At 55.9% G+C, this 22,373-nt stretch overlaps 2 protein-coding genes across 5 annotated transcripts in view; one reads left to right on the top strand and one right to left on the bottom strand.

The window, feature by feature from the left end:
* Positions 1–1,226: 1,226 nt before the first annotated feature.
* On the bottom strand, positions 1,227–12,677 carry GTPBP6 (GTP binding protein 6 (putative)). 4 transcript variants are annotated; one of them, XM_025857641.2, is made up of 10 exons: positions 12,311–12,677; positions 8,984–9,121; positions 8,313–8,383; positions 8,026–8,156; positions 7,604–7,674; positions 6,605–6,763; positions 4,359–4,567; positions 2,457–2,605; positions 1,816–1,968; positions 1,227–1,505 (listed from the first exon to the last, which is right to left on the bottom strand). In XM_025857641.2, the coding sequence occupies exons 1-10, from the start codon at positions 12,657–12,659 to the stop codon at positions 1,382–1,384; spliced, it is 1,554 nt and encodes a 517-aa protein (XP_025713426.2). In that variant the 5' UTR covers positions 12,660–12,677; the 3' UTR covers positions 1,227–1,381. The 4 variants fall into 4 exon arrangements, with proteins under 4 accessions (XP_025713426.2, XP_025713427.2, XP_025713428.2 ...); XM_025857642.2 differs by having other exon boundaries at positions 8,026–8,153; XM_025857643.2 differs by lacking the exon at positions 1,227–1,505 and having other exon boundaries at positions 1,833–1,968; positions 2,410–2,605.
* Positions 12,678–14,436: 1,759 nt separating this feature from the next.
* The window catches only part of LOC112812650 (cohesin subunit SA-2-like), a 69,196-nt gene continuing 61,259 nt past the window's right edge, over positions 14,437–22,373 (top strand). The window contains 3 exon segments of the mRNA XM_073902091.1: positions 14,437–14,579; positions 15,547–15,616; positions 17,330–17,425. Of these exon segments, the coding sequence (XP_073758192.1) occupies positions 14,437–14,579; positions 15,547–15,616; positions 17,330–17,425 (309 nt within the window).

Raw genomic sequence — 22,373 nt, 5'->3', positions numbered from 1 at the left:
TCGTGCCCCCCGTCCACTCAGCCGGCCCGGAGGGGGCTGGGGGACCTCACACCATCCCCGTCCACTGTGTGGGCCCGACAGCACAGGGGACCTCGTATCAGCTCCACACTCAGCCCTCGGGGCCCCTGTGGGAGGAGTGGGTGAGGCCGTCCCAGCACACAGCTGGCTCGCGGGGCGCTGTCATCCAGTCCTGTCCAATACCCCAGGACCCCGCTCGTGAGGGTGCTGGGGCCGCTGGAACAGATGATCACACGTGGGGGCCTCAGAGCGCAGATATTTATTCTCAAAACGGTTCTGGAAGCCAGGGCGCTGACATGGGTCTCCCTGGGCCAACGTCGGGGGCTGGGTCCTTCTGGAGAGAACCCGGCTTCCGCGCTCCCTGCCTGCCTCAATCCCGGCTCCTCCTCATTCTTCCACACCAGCACCGCGGGGACCTCAGTTTCCCCAACTCAGCCTCTGCTCTGTCCTCACGTCTCAGGACTCGAGTAAGGAGAAGGTTCTCCCGTCTTCAGGAAAGACACACCCCCCTGCATGCCCCGAGGCAGGCTACGGGTTTTTGTTTTTTTTTATTTTGAATCCCTGAATGCTGAAATCTGGAATCACTCACAAAACACTGCTGTAAGGGTGACCACACATCGAAAGGGGAAAATGAAGTAAAACACTTTCCAGGGCGGCAACAGAGAGGCCTCTCACGTCAGCGTTCCCTCCAGAAAACGGGCAACGACAGCACGCTCAGACGTGTACTAATGTCTTTAAAAGCGGAGGGACCGGTGTCCAGTTCTGCGCCCCAGGGTGTGTGTCCTGGGACCTGTGATGAAGACAGCCCAGGTCCGTGACAGGCCGTGGGAAAGGCGAGGTCCCTCCTGTCTCTCCCACGTCAGAGCCGGCTGGCTGTGAGCGCAGACCATCCTGGCTTTGTGCTGAATCAATGACACACCGTGTTTTCTCCTCGACCCGTGCAGAGAGGCTTCTGGGTGGCCGGGAGACTGTCACAATGTCCAGGACGCTCCGTGGGGAGCAGCGAGGCCTCGCAGCTGTGAGTCTGTGACACACACCAGATGCGGAAACCCCAACTGGCCCCGTCACGGCCACCGCAGGCAGGACCTCCTGCAGGGCAGCCCACACACGGAAGAAGCAGGAAGACTGGTTTACAAACATGAGCAGAGCTCTGAATATCTTGTAGCCGAAACCCCGCGGGAGGGACGTCAGCTCTCACGAGACATGCACGATCCCCCAGGAGCCAGAACCGCTCAGTCCATCCGCCGGCAACCTGAGCTTTGACTTCCAGGCACAGGAGGCAGCCACCAGCCCTTCCACCCAGAGCAGCCACGGAGGGGACGGCGGCCACTTCAGCGGACGGCTGAACTCACACAGTGTCCACTCACTCGGGGAAGAGCTTCCTGAACTTGCCGTAGGCGGAGCTGCTGATGACGACCCTGACGTCGGCCACGCCGGCCTCGGGAATCACGTCCACCTCCTGCACCGTGGCCTCCCGATGCAGCCAGCTGAGGACGTGAGGAAGGGCAGCATTCTGTAAGGACGTGTTCGCAGGAACTGTTTCCCCCAGGGAGCTCCGCCCCCGAGCCCGCACACGACCTTGTCGTCACTGCCCACGGCCCGGGAACGCCTGGCACGCCAACAGCCGGCCGGCGCCCGCACGTGGGGTGATTAACCCAGATTCACGGCAACTCAGAAACGACGCGGCCCCTCTGTGTGCTGGCGCCTTGCCTGTTCCGCTGCCTTTCCCGCACCTGCACACCCTGCATGGCCACAGCAGGCCACGGCCATGGCCCCCGCCGGGCCAGCCCCACGCACCTCAGCTGCGTGCCCGCCAGCCGGACCCGGAGAGTGAGGACCTGTCTTCCCGTGGCTCTCAGAATGGCGTCTTCCAGCCGGGCTTTCAGCTCCGGGAGCCCGTGCCCCAGGAGAGCGGACACGGTGAGGGCCTGTGGTCCCGCCGGGCTATACCTGTGTGGGGGCAGCCAGCAGACCCTGCTCAGCCTCAGGAAGATGGAGCGAGGGTCCCCCAGGGGCCCCCGCCCACGGGCCCCCACTGTGACCCCCTCCGTGTGTGTCAGGAGAGGACGCGGCCCCGTCGGACAGGAACACAGAGGAAACCATGATGAGGGTGCAGTGAGATAAGGGGTCCGTGCGGGCGAGGGGGCTCAGAACAAACCACCCCAACATATGCTGCTCTGGTGGCCTGCTGAATCTTGTGAGTTACAGCCCTTCACAGCAGGCAGGTGGGGGGAAGGGCGCTCTACCTCCCCTTTTCTTCCTGAAAGCAGGGGAGGACGCGCCACGGGAGGACGCGCCACGGGAAGCCGCCTCCAGCACCTGGATGACAGCAACCTGCTGCTACCAGCCACGTCGAGGCCCCCATCACACAGGTGCATCACCGGTACTCGCCAGAAATGAGGCTCCAAGGTCATGGGGCAGTGGGCGGGGCCCCTCACCCGGGGACCAGGTCCACCTTGTTATGAACTTCCAGCACGGAGTCCAGGAGTGGGGCGGGCAGGTGTAGGCCATGCAGGGTGGACAGAACGCTGGCTTTCTGCAGCTCCGTCTCCGGGTGGCTCACGTCTCTCACGTGGACGATCAGATCCTGAGGAACAGAAAAGCCACGTGGTGGGGACAAGGATGGGACGGGACACTGGTCCTCAAAACCCCCCCACGGGAGGACCCGCCCCGACGGGGGCTCTGATGGGCACCGCACGCGCGGGTGGGAGTGGGGCGGTGTCCCGTGCAGTCCGCGGTGCCGGTGGAGGTGCGTGGGACCTGGGGGTGGGCGCTCCCTGAGAACAGAGTGGGCCCGTGGCTCACCCGGTGCCCCTTGCGCGGGGTCTCGCCCTGGCCAGGCCACCCCCCTATACCTAACCCAGGGCCTTGGGCATCTCACACGTCTCAAACCGACACACACCTGCACACTCGCTGTGAACCTTCCAGAGCCTGAGTTACTCTGAATTTTAAAGAATTGTTTTTGCCTGGTTTTAAGTGGTTTACAGGTAGGGGTCTGACGCAGAATTGGGAAAAATGCAGAACAGAAAAAGAGCAAGAAGTGCCTGTAATTCTGCCCCTGCAAACAGAGGGGCCACTTTACATTCCAGGATGTTCGCTTCCAGGTTTTAGATGCACTTAACATTAAGACAAAGATAAGCATTTTATTCCAGAAACACTTGTTTTGGGAAATGCGGACCGTGAGGTGGCGCGCTCTTCTGACTATGCTCCTGGTCTGGAGTCTCCCGGCTCCTCCTTTCCGTCCTGGGACAGCCTCCACGACACGTGTTACATTCGTCTGTCACCTCTCCTTGGCCCCTCTGAACCCGGACCGTGTGGAGCACCATGTGGGCATTTGCGGGACGCCCTTCAGTTGCGGTTTCTCTGGTTGTTTCTTTGTGTTGACACTAGGTTTGGGGTTTGGGCGGAAGGCCCAAGAGAATGTGCCCTTCAATCACATCACCCCAAAGCTGCACACAAAGGCTGACCTGAGGGCCAGGGGTCAGCTGTGACAGGTCTCCCCGCAGAGCGGCTCCACCTCCTTCCGGAATTAGTCTTAGAAGCGGTCACTAGGCAGGGCTCGCTCTCACGGTAAGTTAGGGCGCCAGCTTCCTGACGGGGTGGAATGTGAGTCCCCAGGGCCGTGTCATGTATGAGGAGACCTGGCGTCTGCGTTGTGTTGTGTTGTGTATGAAGACAACCCAGGCCACAGCGCTGTGTCATGTATTATGATGGCATCCGGCCCCCATGCTGTATTATATGCGAGGGGACCTGGTCCTCGGGCTGTATCGTGTGAGGGGACCTGGTTCCTGGGGTCACATTGTGAACGAGGGGAATCCAGTCCTCGGGTTTTTTTTTTTTTTTTTTTCAGTCCTCGGGTTTTATCATGTGTCAGGGGGCCCGGTCCCCGGGTTGTGTCGTGTATGAGGGCATCTGGCCCCCATGTTGTGTCATGAGTGAGGGGATCCAGCCCTCATGTTGCGTTAGGTGTGAGGGGACCCGGGCCCCAAGGTTCTGTCACGTGTGAGGAAGCCTAGTCCCCGGGCTGTGTCATGTGTGAGAGGGCCCAGTACCTGGGTTGTGTCCTGTGAGGGGACCCGGTCCCTGGGTTGTGTCATGCGCGAGGGGATCCAGCAGCCATCATGTTGTGTCATGTGTGAGAGAGCCTGGTCCCCATGTCGTATCAGGTATGAGGGGACCTGGTCCCCAGGGCTGTGTCATGAATGAGGGGACCCAGTCCCCAGCTTGTTTCATGTGCGAGGGGATCTGGTCCCCAGGGTTGTGTTGTGTCTGAGGGGAACCAGTCCCAGGTTCTTCAGGTGATTTCAGTAACTCAGCCCCCGGGATCATCGCACACTCACCGAATGAGCCACATCTTCCAGGGTAGCGGAGAAGGACTCAATCAGGCTGTGGGGCAGCTCGGAGAGGAAGCCGATGGTGTCCATGTAAATGACAGCCATGCGGGAGGGCAGCCACCCAGCATGGGCTGTGACATCCAGTGTCGCAAACAGCTGATCCCGGGGCTGGACAGCATCATCGCCTGTCAGGGCCTTAATCAGCGTGGTTTTTCCTGGAAGGTGGGTCACAGGGGACACACTGCATGAAAGGCCCCCTCACACGTGCCCCATGGTCTACTGCTGCACCACGGGCGGCTCCACGTCCAAGCCACGTGCCTCTCGCGGGGGGGTGGCCAAGATTTGTAGGATCTCTGAGCTCCTAGGTCTCTGTAGGACCCTTAGGATGCCTTATGTGGGCAACAGGAGGATGCTGCTATGCCTCTCGTGCACGCGGGTCAAGAGGGCCAGGGCCTGGGGTATGAGGGCCTACTTACAGGAGAGTGATGGTGTAGACCGGGTGGTGATGTGTGTGAATGTGAGGGGAGGGGATGGGCATCCGTGCAGATGAGGGTAATGGTGTAGACAGGGTGGTCATTATTTGTACGTGTGAGTGACACGGGATTGGCATTTACGAAGACGAGGCAGGTGCTTCGTTTGCCCAAGATGCAATGGGGATCTATATAGAGAAAAGCGATGGTGTAGACAGGGGTGATGGTGGAGTAGGAATTTCTGTGCTGTGTGTGGGAGGGGGGCTCGGTATCTGCGTAGATGGGCGTGATGGTGGAGTGAGATGCGTGTGTGTGGGGGGGGCTGGGCATCTGTGTAGACGAGGGTGATGGTGGAGTGGGGGTGCGTGTGCTGTGTGAGGGGGGCTGGGCGTCTGTGTAGACCGGGGTGAAGGTGGAGTGGAGGTGTGTGTGCTGTATGTGGGGGGTGAGGGCATCTGTGTAGACGGGGTGATGGAGTTGGGGTGCGTGTGCTATGTGGGGGGGGTTGGCGTCTGTGTAGACGGGGTGATGGTGGAGTGGGGGTGCGTGTGCTGTGTGAGGGGTTTGGGCGTCTGTGTAGACGGGGTGATGGTGGAGTGGGGGTGCGTGTGCTGTGTGAGGGATTTGGGCGTCTGTGTAGACGGGGTGATGGTGTTGATGGCAGTGTGAAGGTGTAGGCAGTCAGGAGCTGTGTGTTTGTGATGCCCCCAGAGGATGTCCCCTCCACAGCCTTCCTGACAAAAAGGACCTGCGTCTGCACCCAAGCCCCGTGTTCAGTGGGGTCGTCACCCAGTCCTGGGCTAGTCCATGTGGATTACCAGCGGCCCCTGCTTCGGCCTGCTCCGAAGGTGAATCTGGAGGGGATTATCCCGCCGGGGGTGACCTGGCACCTCTGGATGACAGGTGCCAGGACACGGATTCCTCCTGTTCTCGTCCGTGCTGGCTGAGCCGCGGGGATCCCACTAGACCCAGGTGTAATCCCCGTCAGCCACGGACAAAGCCCCCGTCCTCACCGCCGGACACGCCACGCAGTATTCTGCATTTCCCACCAGCTGTGGGCTGTATGTACACAGACCGGATTCTCTAACACCTAGGTGTACCCCCAGCTTTCCGTTCCAGGTTTTGTGGGACGTTCCCTCCCTCCTTTGGACACGGACCGCCAACTCCTCGAGGACAGGGAGCCGGTCGCGTCACGTTGGTTTTCGGAGCAGACACAGGGGGACTGCACCTTACGGCGGCACATGCTTGTGGAGTGAATCTCGATGGTGAAGAAGTGAGCCTACCGTGCCTTCCCTTCACGGGAGGGTACCCGTGAGCTCAGGGCTTCAGCAGGAAGGACACCCAGGAGTCTGCATGCTGCATACAATCACGCTAACCGCACATGCTAAGCTGAACCTTGAAATGCACCGTGAAGTCTTACCGGACACAACCTGAATTGTTTTTTATTCTTCTACGGACCGGTCTTCCGTAAACGAGCTTAAAAACGTCAGACTGTTTTCCATCTCTGAGTTGGAAGAGCACCGGTGAGAGATGGAGTCCAGTCCACCGTCCAGCGCTTGACAACCACACTAGGGACTTGACAGGGTACCGGCCGTGGGCACCGTGACAGCCCGGGGATAGCAGCCACGCTCTCCACCTGTTCTCGTCATCTGTCGGCCCTCTGAGTACCACGGTCTTGTTGCTTTTGCAAGCGGTCTCTCCCCAAAGACACTAGCCCAACACTGGGATACTGGGGGGGACGGGACAGTGGACCCCACTTCTCGCGCCCGGAAGTGCTCTCACCGCAGTTTGTGTATCCCACCACAGAGATCACAGGAAAGTCCTGCCGCCTCCGCTGCTTCCCCAGGACACGCCTTTTCTTCCTCAGTCTCTCCAGGGCCTTCCGAATCTTGATCTCCTTTTCCTTCAAGAGGCGCTGCTGCACCTGCATGAAAGATTCTCCTAAAAACACCCAAGATAGCGAGTCAGCGGGCAGGTGTGGCAGAAAAGATGTCAGGGCAGAGTGCGCCCCAGAGAGGGGTGTGGACAGACACCCTCTCGCCGGGACCCTCCTGTTCTCCCACAAGGCTGCTGCCTCAACGCCTTCCCACCTACAAGACGGCTCTGCCCAGCACAAGGTGGCCTCACCCGCGGCCTTCTGCCCCTGAGGTCAGGTGGGCTCCCCTTTTTTCGGGAGCAAGGGGCAGCCTCAGAAGGACAGCCGCCTGATAGCCACAGCCCACTGAAAGACACATCCACATCCTGACCCCCAGGACCGGTGAGCAGGACCTCATTTTGGAATAGGGTCTCGGCACCTATAACTGGTCAAGGATTTGAGATGAGATCACCCTAGGTGAGGGCGGCCCTAAATCCAAAGACAAACGTCTGTAGAACAGACAGAAGGAGTCACAGAGGAGAAGCCACGTGAGGACAGAGCCAGAGACGGGAGGGACGCGGCCACAAACCCAGGGACGCCCGGAGACCCAGAAGCTGGATGAGGCGGCAAGGACCTTGAGCCTCTGGAGGGAGCACGGTCCTGCCCCGCCTGGATCTCAGAGACCCTGCCCCGCCTGGATCTCAGACTCCGGTCTCCAGAGTGGTCTTTAAAGCCCTGGTTTGTGGTCTTTTGTTACGGGTGCCCCAGGAGACCACCTAGATACCTTAGCTTGTTTGAATGTGACCACATACGAGGCCCACATGCGGCCCTTGCCCCACTGGGATCTTTCCGCAACGTCCTCTTCCCAGGGGTAGCTGCTGTGACATCCCCCCCTCCCTTTAGCACCCCTTGACCTCACATGTTACCTGACCCCATGATGTAGCGCGAGCCCCCTCCTCGTCCCTCCGGGTGGACAATGCTCCTTTTCAGGTGGGACCTGCCGTGGAAAGGGGGCATCTCAGCAGACACACATGTCCATGCAGTGACAGCAGAGCAGGTGCCAACACAGACAAGTGAGGGTGAGAACTCTGGGTGGAGAGAGCAAGGCGGGGTGGTCTTCCCTCCCACCTGGGCCTTCTTCACCATGGGTGGAGGGTCCCACAGTGGGGTGACGTGCCCTGGCAGGCATGCTGCTGGGACATGGCACCGGACAAGCCAAGCTGTCCAGGAGGGCGTGGCCAGCCCTGCATTCCGTCTTCACTACGCTCCGGGTGATGGCGAAGTCAAACACACAACTGCGAGAAGAGGCTCTGCTGTCGGCTGTGACAGCTGGTGGTGTGCCAAGTACCTGAGAAGGGGGAGCTCGGCCAGGGCCACCTGCAGCCGCGCTTCCCTGGTCCGGGCATTGCAGCGGAAAATGTGAAGGACAACCGTGAATCGGTCGAACACCTGCACGCCCCAGGTGGCTTCCAGGTCCTTCTGGAAAGGCAGGGAGAGGGAGTGAGTGAAGGCATCTGCAGTGGTACCTCGGGTGAGGGGGCGGCTGTGACACTGTCCGCAATCCCCTATCCTTAGCTGTCCCGTCCCAGCGGGATGCTGACCCCACTCCCCCAGCCCATCGAGACTCCCAAATACCTTGGTGGGCGTGGCCAGCCTCTCTATATTCAGAAAGACCGCTGTGATTTCTGGCGACCCTCTGATCTTCTCTGGGGAGAAGAGAAGGTCCCCTCAGATGTCTGTGCTCCGTGGAGTCCGCCGTGGGACTGACCCTCAGCTTTGGTTGGCTGTGCCCAGGACACCCTCAACCCTCTGTGCGCATATTAGGGAAGTCGGGTGTGCCGGACAGGCGTCAAGGGGAGGACTGGGGTCCACCTGCAGGGGTGTGGGTCTTGCAGACACATGGCGGTCGCACAACCCCACAGGGACTGAGCGGGGCTAAGACCCGGGCTGACATGGACGGGCAGCGCGCACCCCTCTGGGCGTATCTGCAGGGCTCGGCTTGCTGATCTCTATGGTGAGCTGATGTCAGTTGGGGCTGGAGACCCTTGGGGGGTCTGTGGAAGGCTGGGTTCACACCCAACGCGCTGTCTGGAAAGGGAGCTGGACTGGGGGCCTCGGGGACGGTTTCCACCCTACTCCTAACTGCCGACGGCACCACGGGGCACAGTGCAAGTTGTCAGAGGCGCACGGTGGGCCTGTCAATGTCTGATCCAAGTTCCCATGAGGCCGCCTCTACCCAGCCCAGATGGAGAGCCCGACTCTTGCTCTGTTTCTCTCAGGAGGAAGGGAGGGGCACAGGGACCCACCTGCCAGGTGCTCTAAGGTCCCTCTGCCGAAGATGAGCTTCCCATCTGGTGTTTTGGAGGGTACCACCATCCTGTCCGCCACCGACCAGCCATCCAGTGTGTGGACCAGTGCTTCTGCCTCCGCCACCTGCCACTCAGCTTTGGGGAGACACAGGGCCAGGGTGAGGGACGTGTCCCCGTGGGCTCTGCCCCAGGCCCCATCCAGCCCTGGCCCGTGTCCCTTGGCTGGGATGGCTTCCTACAGTGTGTGCAGAGGTCGTGAGACAGCACCCAGGGACACAGCTCTGCTGTTCCAGGGCACAGACTGCGAGAAGGGGAGGACAAGGCCGGGGGACACGACGACGGGCCCTCCTTACATGGGAACTGGGGGCTTGGCAGCCAACGGGACGTCTGGTCTGGAACGCCGCCAGGACAGCGTATGATGGGCAGCCCCTGCTCAAGGCCCCAGCCCCCCACGCCCTCCGCTCCTGTGACCAGACCCTCTCTGGGACTCCGCCCACCGTCTGGGATGCTCCTGGACCCTTCCCCAGGCCCCCTCCTGCACAGGGCCGGCATCTAGGCCCCACGCGTCATCCTGTCTGTCCAGGGTGGCTGCGATCTTTCTTGTGCTGCACTGGCACCGGGCTCTGGGGATACCCACTCCTTGCCCACGGTGGCTCACGGCCCACCCTGCAGGGAGTGCGGCGTGTTCCCTGGGCCCTCAGGGGCTGCCACGCAAGATGTGCTGTCTGCTGGGTCATGACAGACCATGGGGGCCACTCTGAGACACTGCGCTGTCCCGAGTGCCCCACGAGGCTGCCCCCCACCCCTGCGGCACGATGTCACAGAGGAGCCGTCGCATCTGCACAGAGCACCCCCTGCTGCATTATCCCCACTCCAGCGACCAGGTGCTGCGGTCTTTAGGCCAGCCTTGCTGAGCAGTGGCAAACCTTAGGTGCCTGAATAGTCCGCAGAGCTTAGGCACAGGGAGGAAACTGAGGCTAGGAGGGGATGCTAACGACAAGGCTCGTAGGGATCCGAAGCCATGGGGAGAGGCCCCAAGCTCTGCTTGGTGGGAGACGGGGTGCCCCATCCTCTGGGCTGAGAGGAGGCACAGTGTCCTCACTTTGACTCCTGACGGGCCTCACGGGTCCTCCTCACCTCCACCCTTGCGGTCGCTCAGGTCAGGTGCACGGGGCCACCCCTCGACTTCCCTCCTTCAACGTCACGTGTAGGCCATCAGCAAACCCCACAGACGCTGTCGTTCCTGACCTCCATGGGGGGGGCCACATCCCCCAGCTCCATCGTGGATCACCGTGAGGCTTCCCACAACACCCTGCTGGGGTCGTGAGCCTTCCCCACGAGCTGGGGGTGTGGTCAAAATGCCATGTGGAACCACCCACCCCTAGGGCTGGGTACCCACTTGGTGGGAGTGAACGCTGAGAAACACTGTGGAGTCCACAGTTCAGAGACACGGGCTCACTCACGACTGGGACTATGGAACGCGTCCCCCTGCCCACCTCACCACCACAGCACCAAGGGCCCCTGGATGGCAGCATCTATTGCCCGGTGCCTTATGCCCAGCCGTTAGGCAGAAATTACAGGACCCAGAGCAGCATCAGAACCCGAGTCCAATACAGAGGGGACACTGGATTTGTCAGACCAGGAGTTGAATACGACTATAGGACCCCTGGGTGGCTCAGTCGGTGAAGCGTCCGCCTTAGGCTCATGTCATGGTCCCAGGGTCCTAGGATCGAATCCCATGTCGGGCTCCCTGCTCAGCGGGAAGTCTGCTTCTCCTTCTTCCTCTGCCCCTCCCCCCGCTTGTGCACGTGCTCTCTCTCTCTCAAATAAATAAATCTTTAAAAAAACACAAACGACTACGATTCACACGGTATGGGCTCTGACGGATAAAGTCGAAAGCACGCAAGGACAGATGGGCAGTGTAAGCAGACAGATGGGAACCCTAAGAAAGAACGGAACACAAACGCTAGCGGTCAGGAACACTCTAACGGAAGTGAAAAATTCCTCTGATGGGCTTCTGAGTGGGCCGGGCAAGGTCGAGGCACGGGCCCGTCAGCGTGAAGACAGGGCGAGAGTGACAATCACAAACGTCTGCCGTGGGAACGATGTTGTCGAGAGAGTGGAGAGTCAGGCCGCCGACTTGGAGTGAAGCCTTTGTAAAACATCTGAGAAAGGACTGTTATCCACAATGTGCACAGAACGCTTGAGGCTCAGCGATAAGGAAAGAACTTGATGACACAATGGTCTGGAGAGCCAACACACATCTCACAGAACACACGGGGACTGCAAACACTAGGAAGGGATGCTCCGCGCCATCGCTCCTCGGGGAAATACGTGCAGATTGCAACAGAGCCCGGTAGGCACCATGGGACTGGCCCCAAACGCGCCATGTGGACAGCACCTAATGCTGGCGAGGATACGGAGCAACAAACAAGGTTTGTTCGTGGTTGCTGATGGCAATGCAAAACGGTGCAGCCCCTCGGGAAGCAGTCTGCTGATATCTATCTATCCATTTGACAGAGACAAACAGAGCGAGGGAGCGTGAGCACGAACAGGAGCAGAGGGAGAAGCAGGCTCCCTCCCTACTGAGCAGGGAGCGCGACGCGGGTCCCGGGATCACGACCTGAGCCCAAGGCAGACACTTCACCGACTGAGCCACCAGGCGCCCAGACAACAGGTTATCGTCGGCCCTGACACAAGTGAGCTGTCAAGCCACACAAGGGCACGCAGGAACCTTAGATGCACGTTACTGGGTGAAAGGAGCCAGTCGGCAAAGGCCGCACAGTGCACGATTCTCACTAGGACATTCCGGAAAAGGCAAGACACAGGGGGGTGGGGCTGCTTCCAGCGGCCCAGGGCAGGTTTGGGGGATTGGGGGGGTGGGGTTTCACTGGGGCCCTCGGCGCCCCGCCCCTCCGAGCCCTCGCCCTGAGCCCCTGTTCCCGAAACCCCCCCCCCGGGCAGCCCCGCCCCCAAGTCTCCGGCCCCGCCCCCGGCAGCCTCGCCCCTCTGAGCCTCCACCCGCGACAAGCCCTCCTGAGTCCTCGCCCTGAGCACCAGGGCTCGAAGCCCCGTCCCAGAGTTCCACTCTGAACTCCAGCCCTCGGAGTCCCGGGCCTCCTGGTCCCCGCCCCCGACAACCCCGCGTCTGAGCGCCTGCACTCGAGGCCACGCCCCTCCGAATCTCCGCCCCCCAACAACTCCGCCCCTCTGAGTCCCTGCCCTGAGCGCCTGCACTCGAAACCACGCCCTTCCGAGTCTCCGCCCCCGGAAGCCCCGCCACTCACTGTCCCCGGCCCCGCCCGCGGCGCCGCTCCGGATCACCTCGGGTCAGCTGCGGCTTCCCCGGTCCCCGCTTGACCTCGGGGTGGATCAGGCACACGCGCTGGGTCCCCAGTGGCGGCAAAGGGTCCCTCCTCAAAAGTTCCTCCTCCTCCTCTTCCTCCTCCGCATCTTCTGGCTCCTCCTCCTCCTCTCCCGCTCGGCTTCTCGGGCCAGCAGCCCGTGGGCCCCGTCCTCCACCTCCTCGCCCCTTGAGGTCCCCGGGGCCAGAGGCGGCGAGCGCGCGGTGGGGGCAGGCCGGCAGCGGCGGCGCAGCTCTCGGAGCCCCGCGGCCGCGAGCCACGCGAGAGAGCCAGGCCCCCGGCCTGACGGCGGCCCGCAGGGCCCACATCCCGCGTTCGCCCGCACGCAATGGAGCGGGGCTTCGGGGGCGTGCTCCCGCGCGGGCTCCCCATTGGCCGCCGGGCGTCACGTGCCCGCCGCCCGCTGATTGGCGCGCGCGGTCGCGGGCGGGCGGGGCTTGGGACGCCGCCGCCGCCCGGGACAAGCTTCCCTTCGGCGGGGCCTGGTCTCGGCGGAAGCCCGCGCCAGGTAGTTCGGCCAGCGGGACCGGGCGCTTCCCCACGCGCGTCCCTCTCCGGCCTCCGCGCGGGACGGGGGTCTGGTCCTGGGAGTCCATTCCCCTCCCCGGGGGTCCCGAACGCAGCCTTGAGGGTCCGAGGGCTGCCCCAGGGGTCGCACATCCTGCCGTGGGGGTCCGAGTGCTGCCTCGGGGGTCCCACATCCTAACTTGGGAGTCCGAGCCCATCCCAGGGATCCCGAACTCGGCCTTGCAGCTCCAAATGCCCCCGGGGATCCCATATACTGCTTTGGGGGTGTGAGTGCGGTCCTGGGGATCCCAGACACTTCCTTGGGGGCATCTGAGCTGTTCCGTGGGGGTCCTGAACTCTGCTCTAGGATCTGGAGCCCGGCCGGGGAGTGGGGGCTCCAGAACACTGCTTGGAGATTCTGAATTTAGCCTGGGGGCCGTGAAGTCTGTGTCAGTAGTCCAGATGTGGCACGGGGGTTGCAGGCACCAGGGGTTCAGGCCCTGGGGTTAGAACCAGCCGTGGGTGTCCCAAACTCTGCCTTGGAGATTCTGGTCCGGTCCCAGGGCTTTGAAAGTGTGCGCTGCTAGCCTGGAGTGTGGCTCCAGACTCTGGGTTGTGGGGGAGGGGGACAAGTGGAGCACCAGGGGTTCTGTACCCTGCTGAGGGAGTCCTGTCCCATCCCTGGGGGTCTGGAACCCCGCCTTGGGGGTCCTAGCCAGTCCTTAGGAGTCTGAAAGTTTGCCTGGCAGGTCAGAGTCCATCAGTGCTTCAGGGTTAGGGTTTAGCCGCATGGGTTCCCCAGTCTGCCTTGGGCACGGGATGCTGACTTGGGGCATCCCCGGTGCTGCCCGGGGGTCTGGATCTGGCCTGGGCGGATTCTGAAGTCTGTGCTGGTAGCCTGAGTGTGGCCCTGGGGCCGGGGCGGGGGGGTCCCAGGACCGCCTTGGCGATCAGAACCTGGATGGTGAAGGTGGTGTGGAGCACGATTGCGCATTCCACCGGGTCCAGCAGAGAGTGAGGGGTGGGCTGGTTCCAAAGGAGCGCCCCTCCTGTTCAGACTGTGATCAGTTCTGTTCTCCAGGAAAAATCCCAAACAGCATCCACGTTCCCTGTGATGATGGGACGGCTCCTCGTTCTGACATATGCAGAGGGAGATGGCAGAGTAGTACAGGGGGACGTGGCCCAGGAAAGCAGCTCAGTGGCTCTGTAGGGATGGGTGTGGGGATTCAAAGCAGTGTTGGAGATGGTGTTTCGAGCAGGATCTGTCCTATGCACAGCCCGGACAAACGTGAGCCACTTGAGCAGAATTAAATGGAGATGTAGATCGTTTGTCTTAAAGAAAATGGGCACAGTCAGAATGTGGCCCCCGTGTCACCCGTGAAGCCCTGGACAGGCCATGGTTCCCGGATGCCATTTCCTGGCAGAGGGAAGGAGAGGCAGGATTAAAAGTTGCCATAAGGAATGCCCGAGTGTGTGCGTTCTGGGCGGCGTCTGTCGTTCTGTGGCTGGTCCCCCGGCCCTCCGCTCCGTCACACGGCTCGAGACCGCCAGGCACAGGGAACGTGGATGAGCGCGTCCATGGAAATACCCTGGGTCTTCTGTCCCCGCGAGGGTGTGTTTGGAGGGCCTGGGTCTGAGATGCTGGGGTGGCGCCTGTCTGCAGCGGGAGGCCGGCTGGAGATCACACAGCCGCACGCCGCGGTCCTGTTACGCCACCTGGCGTAAGATGTGGGCAGGTCCCCTCATGCAAGCCCTACCTCCTCCAGAGGAGTGCAGTCCTACTTGGGGGAGAAGAACTGCGGAGCTCACGTTTCCAGGGCTGTGTCTGTTGGGCGCTGGGCTCTCCGCGGCACACACACACACACCTCTCCCTGCTCTCCTCCGCTTGCTGTCCTGGCTGGATCCCCTGCGCCGCGCCAGAGCCTGCCTTCCCAGCGGCTTCTAGGGGCGGGTGGGGGAGGGAAGCGGCGAGGATTAACGCTGGATAATGAGGTAACGCATATTTTTTACGGCTTTACTATTGACGGTGTGTCTTATGGCTGCTGAGGGAGGGTAGACGGTTTCCTCCCGAGTAAGTTGGGAATCCTACCCACTTACCTTCGTGCAGATGCAGAGCTGTGTGGAGACAGTCCCCCAGCGTCTCCTGTTTATTACACACAGAGCGCAGAAATGGTGCTGGGGCTGTGGGAAGGACGGGGAAGAGAGGTGAAGACAGGTGCCCTGGGGTAGATGCGCTGTGCACGGAACAGGAGCGTGGAGGAAGCACTCGTGTTCGGGCTCAGTTTTCAAAGTATTCCATTGTCTTGATTGTCAAATGTCCGTGGTTTGTAAGATGCGTCGTGGATGGCATGGTCAGAGGCATCCTGAGGTGAGAGACCCCAAACCAAGCACAATGCGTTAGGATCAAGGAGAGCCCGGGTGTATGATTTACTCCTCTGCCTTCGCAGAAATAGACCACCTGCAGATCATGCCTTCTGTAAGCCGAGCCCCTCCCAATTCCTGGGCATTGTCTGGGTTTTCTTGCTTCCTTCCCTCTGCAACACCTGTTTAACCACGTCGAGTGGAAGACGATGTACTTAACGTCCCCCGTGTTTGGAAGCGTGTGTACCTTTGAGAGAGAGGAGTGAGTCGGGGGTGGCTTGCAGATTCCAGGCTTCATGCCGCAATCTGACTTTTCTTGTGTCATAGTGGAAGGTCTGGCCGAGAGGGGGTGAAAGCCGTGTCGGTCTGTGACGGCAGTGGCCGGGACGGTGTGTCGGTAAGTCCTCGTGCCTACGGAGCTCGCAGCCAGCTTTATGCACGCTTGTTACGTGGACCTAACGTGCATGTTTCCCTGTGCCGTGTTCGTGTGGATGAGAACGTGGAGACAAGAACACGGAAGGAAATAGAAGTCACTGATCCTCTGACTGTAGAGACTTTGCTGTATATCCGTCCAGTTTTTTTCCCCCGCTTGGGTAGTGTCTAAACCCAATGTGCGGCTTGAACTCACAACCCTGAGATCAAGGGTGGCGTGCTGTACCAACTGGGCCAGCCAGACGCCCCTCCTGCCCTCTGCATACATACATGCATGCATACATACATACACACGTGTACATACGTGCTTGCACATCTACACATGCGTGCGTGTGTAGATACAGATCCCAAAATTTAATAAAAAAATGGGTTTGTCCTATATCTGTTGTCTTATAACCCTTTAAACTTCAGGGGTACCTGGCCGGCTCAGTCAGTAGAGCACGTGCCTCTTGATCTCAGGGTCGCAAGTTCCAGCCCCACGTTTGGCATGGAGCCTAGTAAAACAACCAGAAACAGAAACGAAAAGGGAAAAAAAAAAATCGAAGCTTGAAATGTATCCTGGGTGTCCTTTGCGTGAGTGTGCATTAGTGTGTGCTGGATGTGTTCCAGTGTGTTCACAGGATGTGATCCACTGCTTGCTTCATAGTTTAGTTTAACAAGAATCCCTTCCTCTACCTGGACTGGTTCCGAGTACGTGGGGGTGTGAGGGCCACGTGGTGAGAGGACTGTTCTCTCGTCGCTCCTGATTTCAGAATGAAGATAATACAAGGCAGCCTGACTCTAATTTGGGGGGTTGCACGTGCACGCCGTGCGGAGGGTTACTCCTCGTGGCCGCAAAACGTACGAGAACCTCCAGAGTCCGTTCTGTAGCCCACGGGTGGGCATGTGGGTGGGGCTGCAGCCCCTTGGGCTCTGCAGTCGTGTGGCCTTAGGGGTGGCGAGGGCCTGGCTCAATGCGGGGCGGGGGCGCGTAGCTCCCACCAGAGCTGTGTCCCCGGGACGAGCCCCCTAGTGGCCCTGTTTGCTGCTCACAGGCACAGGTCTTGCTTCTCTGGCTACTCTCAGCCCCCTCGTCCCTTGATCCTACTGCGTCCCCCTCTGCCAGGGACATGATGTGTCCTGTTTTCAGTTTTATTCGTACCTGTGACAGGGAGTCAAGCTCATTCTCTAAACGCTTCATGTGGAATAAACACGTTTCAAGTGTGCAGTTTAACATACGTGTACACCGTGAGACCGTCACCACCGTCAGGATGATGGCCATGGCTGCCATCCCCCAAATCTCCTAGGCCTTGGTAATTCTGCCTCCCTTATTGTGCGCCCCCATGGCCCCCCACCCGGTCTGATCTGCCCTGTCACTGAACGTGACATTGTGCATTTCTTAGAGTTTTGTATACGTGGACTCGCGCACTATGGCTTCTTTCTGCTTATCTGCATTTTTGGTCGGGCTTCTTTCACTCAGCGTAATTAAGTATTTGCGCGTTCACCCGCATTGGAATGTCTCCATGGTTCCTTCTTATATTATGCAGTGGCTGTCCCGTCTGTGGGTCGACCACCCAACTGGTCTGTTTACTGTGCACAGGACATTTGGATTGTTTGTAGGTTTGGTCATTACTGACAAAGCTGCCAGGAACATTTGCACACAAGGCTTCGTGTGGAAATATGCCTTTGTTTCTCTCAGGTAGACGCAGTGGCTGGTACATGTACATTTAACAGTTTATGAGACTGCCAAGCTGCTTCCCCAAGTGGTTGGACCGTTTCACATTCCTGTTGGCAGGTAGAAGAGTTCCTGCCACCCCCCGCCCCCCGCCCCCCACCCCCAGCACCTGTCAGCATGTTGGATCTTAGCCGTCCCAGTGGTGGTGGTTTCAGTCTGCATCTGCCTAGTGCCTAATGACCTGAGCATCTCTCCATGTGCTTACCGTCCCATCTGTGTATATTTTCTGGTGAGGACTCTGTTGGAATCTTTTGCGCATCATTTTTATTGACCTGTTTTCTTGCTGAGTTTCAAGAGTTCTTTATAAAATATTGGTAAAGGTCCTTTATTAGATTATTTACTTTCCAAGTGTTTTCTACCAGACACTGGCTTGTCTTTTCATTCTGTTTGTTGTTGTTGTTGTTGTTGTTTTTTAAGATTTCATTTATTTATTTGAAACAGACAGAGAGAGAGAGAGAGAGCACAAGCAGAGGGAGCGACAGAGGCAGAGGGAGAAGCAGACTCCCCGCTGATCGGGGAGCCCAATGCGGGGCTCGATCCCAAGACCCTGGGATCATGACCTGAGCCGAAGGCAGCGGCTTAACCACCTGAGCCACCCAGATGCCCATTCGTTCTATTAATAGTGTCTTTCACAAGAGCAAAAGTTTTGAGTTTTGGTAGAGTCCAATTTATCAATTATTTCTTTTGTGTATTACATTTTTAGTGATGGATCTAAGAATTTTAACCCTAGATCACAAAATTTTTCTTCCATTTTTTTCTTGTAAAAGTGTTCTGGTTTTACATCTTACTTTTAGGTCCATGACCCATTTGAGCTAATTTTTGTAGAAGTTGAAAGATGTGGGTCAGAGTTCATTGTTTTGAATGTGGATGTCCAGTTGTTTAGTACCATTTGTAAGCAGATTATCCGTTATCCATCGAGTTTCTTTTGCAATTTTATAAAAAGCCAGTTGAGCATATTTAGGTGGTTCTACTTCTGGACTCTGTCCTGTTCCACTGCTCTATGGGACTGTCCTTTTGCCAGTACCACACAGTCTTGATTACAATAGCTTTATAGAAAGGTTTGGAACTAGATAGTGTGAATCCTCCAACTTTGTTGTTTTTGAAAATTGTTTTGACTGTCTTTGTTCATTTTCTTTCTATATGAATTTTAGAATCAGCTTGCTAATACCTAGAAAAACTTACGCTGAGATGTTGATTGGATTTTGCTGAGTCTGTAGATCATGTTGGGTTGTGTTCACATTTTAATACTCTGAAGTCTTCCAGTCCATGAACATGGGATGCTTTTCCATTTATCTATATCTTTTTTAATTTCTTCTAGCAATGTTTAATACTTTTCATCATCTGCGTCTTTCACCATCTTGGTTAAGTAAATTCCTATGTATTTTATTCTATTTGATGCTGCTGTCAGTGGAATTGTTTTTGTAATTTACTTTTTAGATTGTTCATTATTGGTGTGTAGAAATGCAGCTGATTTTTGTGTGTTGACTTTGTATCCTGTGACTTTACTGAATTCATGTATTAGTTCCCACAGTGTGTGTGTGTGTGTGTGTGTGTGTGTGTCTGTGTGTGTGTGTTTGTGTGTGTCTAGAATTGTTAGGGTTTCTACATGTAAAATCATATCATCTGCAAAATAATTTGACTCTTTCCTTTCCAATTTGGGTGTTTTTCTTTCTTTCTCTCTCTTTCTCTATTGCTCTGCATAGTTACCCTGGCTAGAACTTCCACTACTGTGTTAAATAGAAGTGGCACAGATGAACATCCTTGCCTTGTTCCTCATCTTAGAGGAAAACCTTTCTGCCTCATCATTGAGCATGATGTTCACTGCGGGTTTTTCATAGATGGCTTTGGTTACATTGAGATAATTTCCTCCTATTCTTAGTTGCTGCTTTGTGTGTGTGTGTATCACAAACAGGTATTGAATTTTGTCAGATACTTTTCCTGAATCAGTTGAGTTGATCATGTGATATTTTTCCTTAATTCTCTTGATGTGGTGCCTTACGTTGATCAGTTTTTGTATGTTGAACCAATCTTCTACTCCAGAGGTAAGTCCCGCTGGTCATGGTGTATAGTCCTCTAACATGCCGCTGAGTTCTGTTTGCTGGTATTTTGTTGAGGATTTTCACATCAGTGTTCGTAAGGGATATTGGTCTGTAGTTTCCTTGTACTGTCTCTGTCTCGCTTTGGAATCAGGGTAATGCTGGCTTCCTGGAATGAGTTTGGAAGTGTTCCTTCCTCTTCAGTGTTTGGAAAAGTTTGAGGATTGGTATTCGTTCTCCTTAAAACGTTTGGTAGAATTTCTCAGTGAACCCTCCAGGTCCAGGGCTTCTCCTCTCAGGAGATTTCGATTACTGATTCAATCTCCTACTAGTTACATGCGTATTCAGATTTTTTTACTTCTGTGTGACTTACTCTTGCTAGGGTTTGTGTTTCTAGAAATGTGTCCATTTCTTTTTTTTTTTTTTTAAGCAAGCAGAGAGATTTTCTTTCTTTCTTTTTTTTTTTAGGATTTTATTTATTTATTTGACAGAGAGAGACACAGCGAGAGAGGGAACACAAGCAGGGGAGTGGGAGAGGGAGAAGCAGGCTTCCCACGGAGCAGGGAGCCTGATGTGGGGCTTGATCCCAGGACCCTGGGATCATGACCTGAGCCGAAGGCAGACGCTTAATGACTGAGCCACCCAGGCGCCCGAAATATGTCCATTTCATATAGGTCATCCCATTTGTTGGTGTGCAGTTGGTCACAGGACTCTCTTCTAATCCTAGTTCTATGGAATCTGTAGTAATGCCCCATTTCCAGTTTTCATAATATGAGTCTTCACTCTTTTGTCCGTAGTCCATCTAAGTTAAAGTTTTGTTAATTCTGTTATGTTTCAGAAGAACCAACTTTTGGTTTCATTGGTTTTCTCTATGTTCTATTATGTGTTGTGTTTGTCTCAGTTCTGCTTCTTTATTAGTTCCTTCCATCTGCTAGTTTTGGATTCAGTCTGCCCTTTTTCTCATTCCTCAAGGTATAAACTTGCATTGTTGATCTGGGATCTTTCTTGGTTTTCAGGGTCAGCACTTAGAGCTACAAATTTCCCATCAGCAATGCTTTCCCAGTGTCCCATAAGTTTTAGTTATGTCGTGTTTTCGTTTTCATTTGTCCCTAAGTATTTTCTAATTGCCCTTGTGATTTCTTCTCTGGTTCACTCGTTCTTTTTTTTTTTTTAATATTTTATTTATTTATTTGAGAGAGAGAGTGAGAGAGAAAGGAGCGCGGGGAGGGACAGAGGGAGAGGGAGAAGTAGACTCCCCATTGAGCAGGGAGCCTGACGTGGGGCTCAATCCCAGGACTCCGGGATCATGACCTGAGCCAAAGGCAGACACTTAACTGACTGAGCCACCTAGGCGCCCCAGATCCATTCATTCTTTAGTAGTCTGTGTTTTAATTTCCACAATTTTGTGAATTTTCCAGTTTTCCTTCTGTCACTGTGGTCAGAGAAGATACTTTGTACATTACCTATCTTTTGAAATCTGTTAAGACTTTGTGGGTTAACTTGTGGTCTATTTTGGGGAATGTTCCAAGTGCTCCTGAGTGGAAGGTGTGTGCGGTTGCTGGGTGGAGGGTTCAGTATATGTGTCTTAGATCTAGTTGGTTTGTTTAGTCTTTTTTGTCCTCACTTGTCTTCTGTCTGGTTGTTCTATCCCTTATCGAGAGTGGGGTGTTGAAGTCCCCTGTTGTTGTGGCATGCTTCATTTCCACCTTCTTTTTTTTTTTATTACTGTTTTTTTTTTGTTGTTCTTTTTTTTAAAATTTTTTTATTGTTATGTTAATTACCATATATTACATCATTAGTTTTTGGTGCAGTGTTCCATGATTCATTGTTTGTTCATAACACCCTGTGCTCCATGCAGAACGTGCCCTCCTCAATACCCATCACCAGGATAACCCATCCCCCTCCCCCCTCCCCTCTAGAACCCTCAGTTTGTTTTTCAGAGTCCATCGTCTCTCATGGTTCGTCTCCCCCTCTGACATACTCCCCTTTTCTTCCTCTCCTGTTATCTTTTTCTTTTTCTTTTTTCTTAAAATATGTTACGTTATTTGTTTCAGAAGTACAGATCTGTGATTCATCAGTCTTTCACAATTCACAGCGCTCACCATAGCACATACCCTCCCCAATGTCTATCACCCAGCCACCCCATCCCTCCCCCCCCCAACCACCCCCCTAACACTCAGGTTTTTTCCTGAGATTAAGAATTCCTCATATCAGTGAGGTCATGTGATACATGTCTTTCTCTGATTGACTTATTTCACTCAGCATAACACCCTCCAGTTCCATCCACGTCGTTGCAAATGGCAAGATCTCATTCCTTTTGATGGCTGCATAATATTCCATTGTGTATATATACCACATCTTCTTTATCCATTCGTCTGTCGATGGGCATCTTGGCTCTTTCCACAGTTTGGCTATTGTGGACATTGCTGCTATAAACATTGGGGTACACATACCCCTTCGGATCCCTACATTTGTATCTTTGGGGTAAATACCCAGTAGTGCAATTGCTGGATCGAACGGTAGCTCTAATTTCAACTGTTTGAGGGACCTCCATACTGTTTTCCAGAGTGGTTGCACCAGCTTGCATTCCCACCAACAGTGTAGAAGAGTTCCCCTTTCTCCACATCCCCGCCAACATCTGTTGTTCCCTGACTTGTTAATTTTAGCCATTCTGACGGGTGTGAGGTGGTATCTCATTGAGGTTTTGATTTGGATTTCCCTGATGCCGAGTGATGTTGAGCACTTTTTCATGTGCCTGTTGGCCATTTGGATGTCTTCTTTGGAGAAATGTCTGTTCATGTCTTCTGCCCATTTCTTGATTGGATTATTTGTTCTTTGGGTGTTGACTTGGATAAGTTCTTTATAGATTTTGGATACTAACCCTTTATCTGATATGTCATTTGCAAATATTTTCTCCCATTCTGTCGGTTGTCTTTTGGTTTTGTGGACTGTTTCTTTTGCTGTGCAAAAGC

This window comes from Callorhinus ursinus, unplaced genomic scaffold (assembly GCF_003265705.2).
Source record: "Callorhinus ursinus isolate GAN/ISIS: 27379988/994484 unplaced genomic scaffold, GSC_fseal_2.0 scaffold16, whole genome shotgun sequence".
Taxonomy (NCBI): domain Eukaryota; kingdom Metazoa; phylum Chordata; class Mammalia; order Carnivora; family Otariidae; genus Callorhinus; species Callorhinus ursinus.
This window is presented reverse-complemented; position numbering and strand designations above follow the sequence as displayed.

Excerpts from the sequence above, each read along its gene's own strand:
- GTPBP6 (XM_025857641.2), bottom strand. The coding sequence starts at position 12,659 with ATGTGGGCCCTGCGGGCCGCCGTCAGGCCGGGGGCCTGGCTCTCTCGC. Across the intron at positions 9,122-12,310 it reads GAAGCCGCAGCTGACCCGAG|CTGAGTGGCAGGTGGCGGAG; the intron begins GTGATCCGGAGC and ends GTCTCCCCAAAG. Across the intron at positions 8,384-8,983 it reads GACCTTAGAGCACCTGGCAG|AGAAGATCAGAGGGTCGCCA; the intron begins GTGGGTCCCTGT and ends TCTTCTCCCCAG.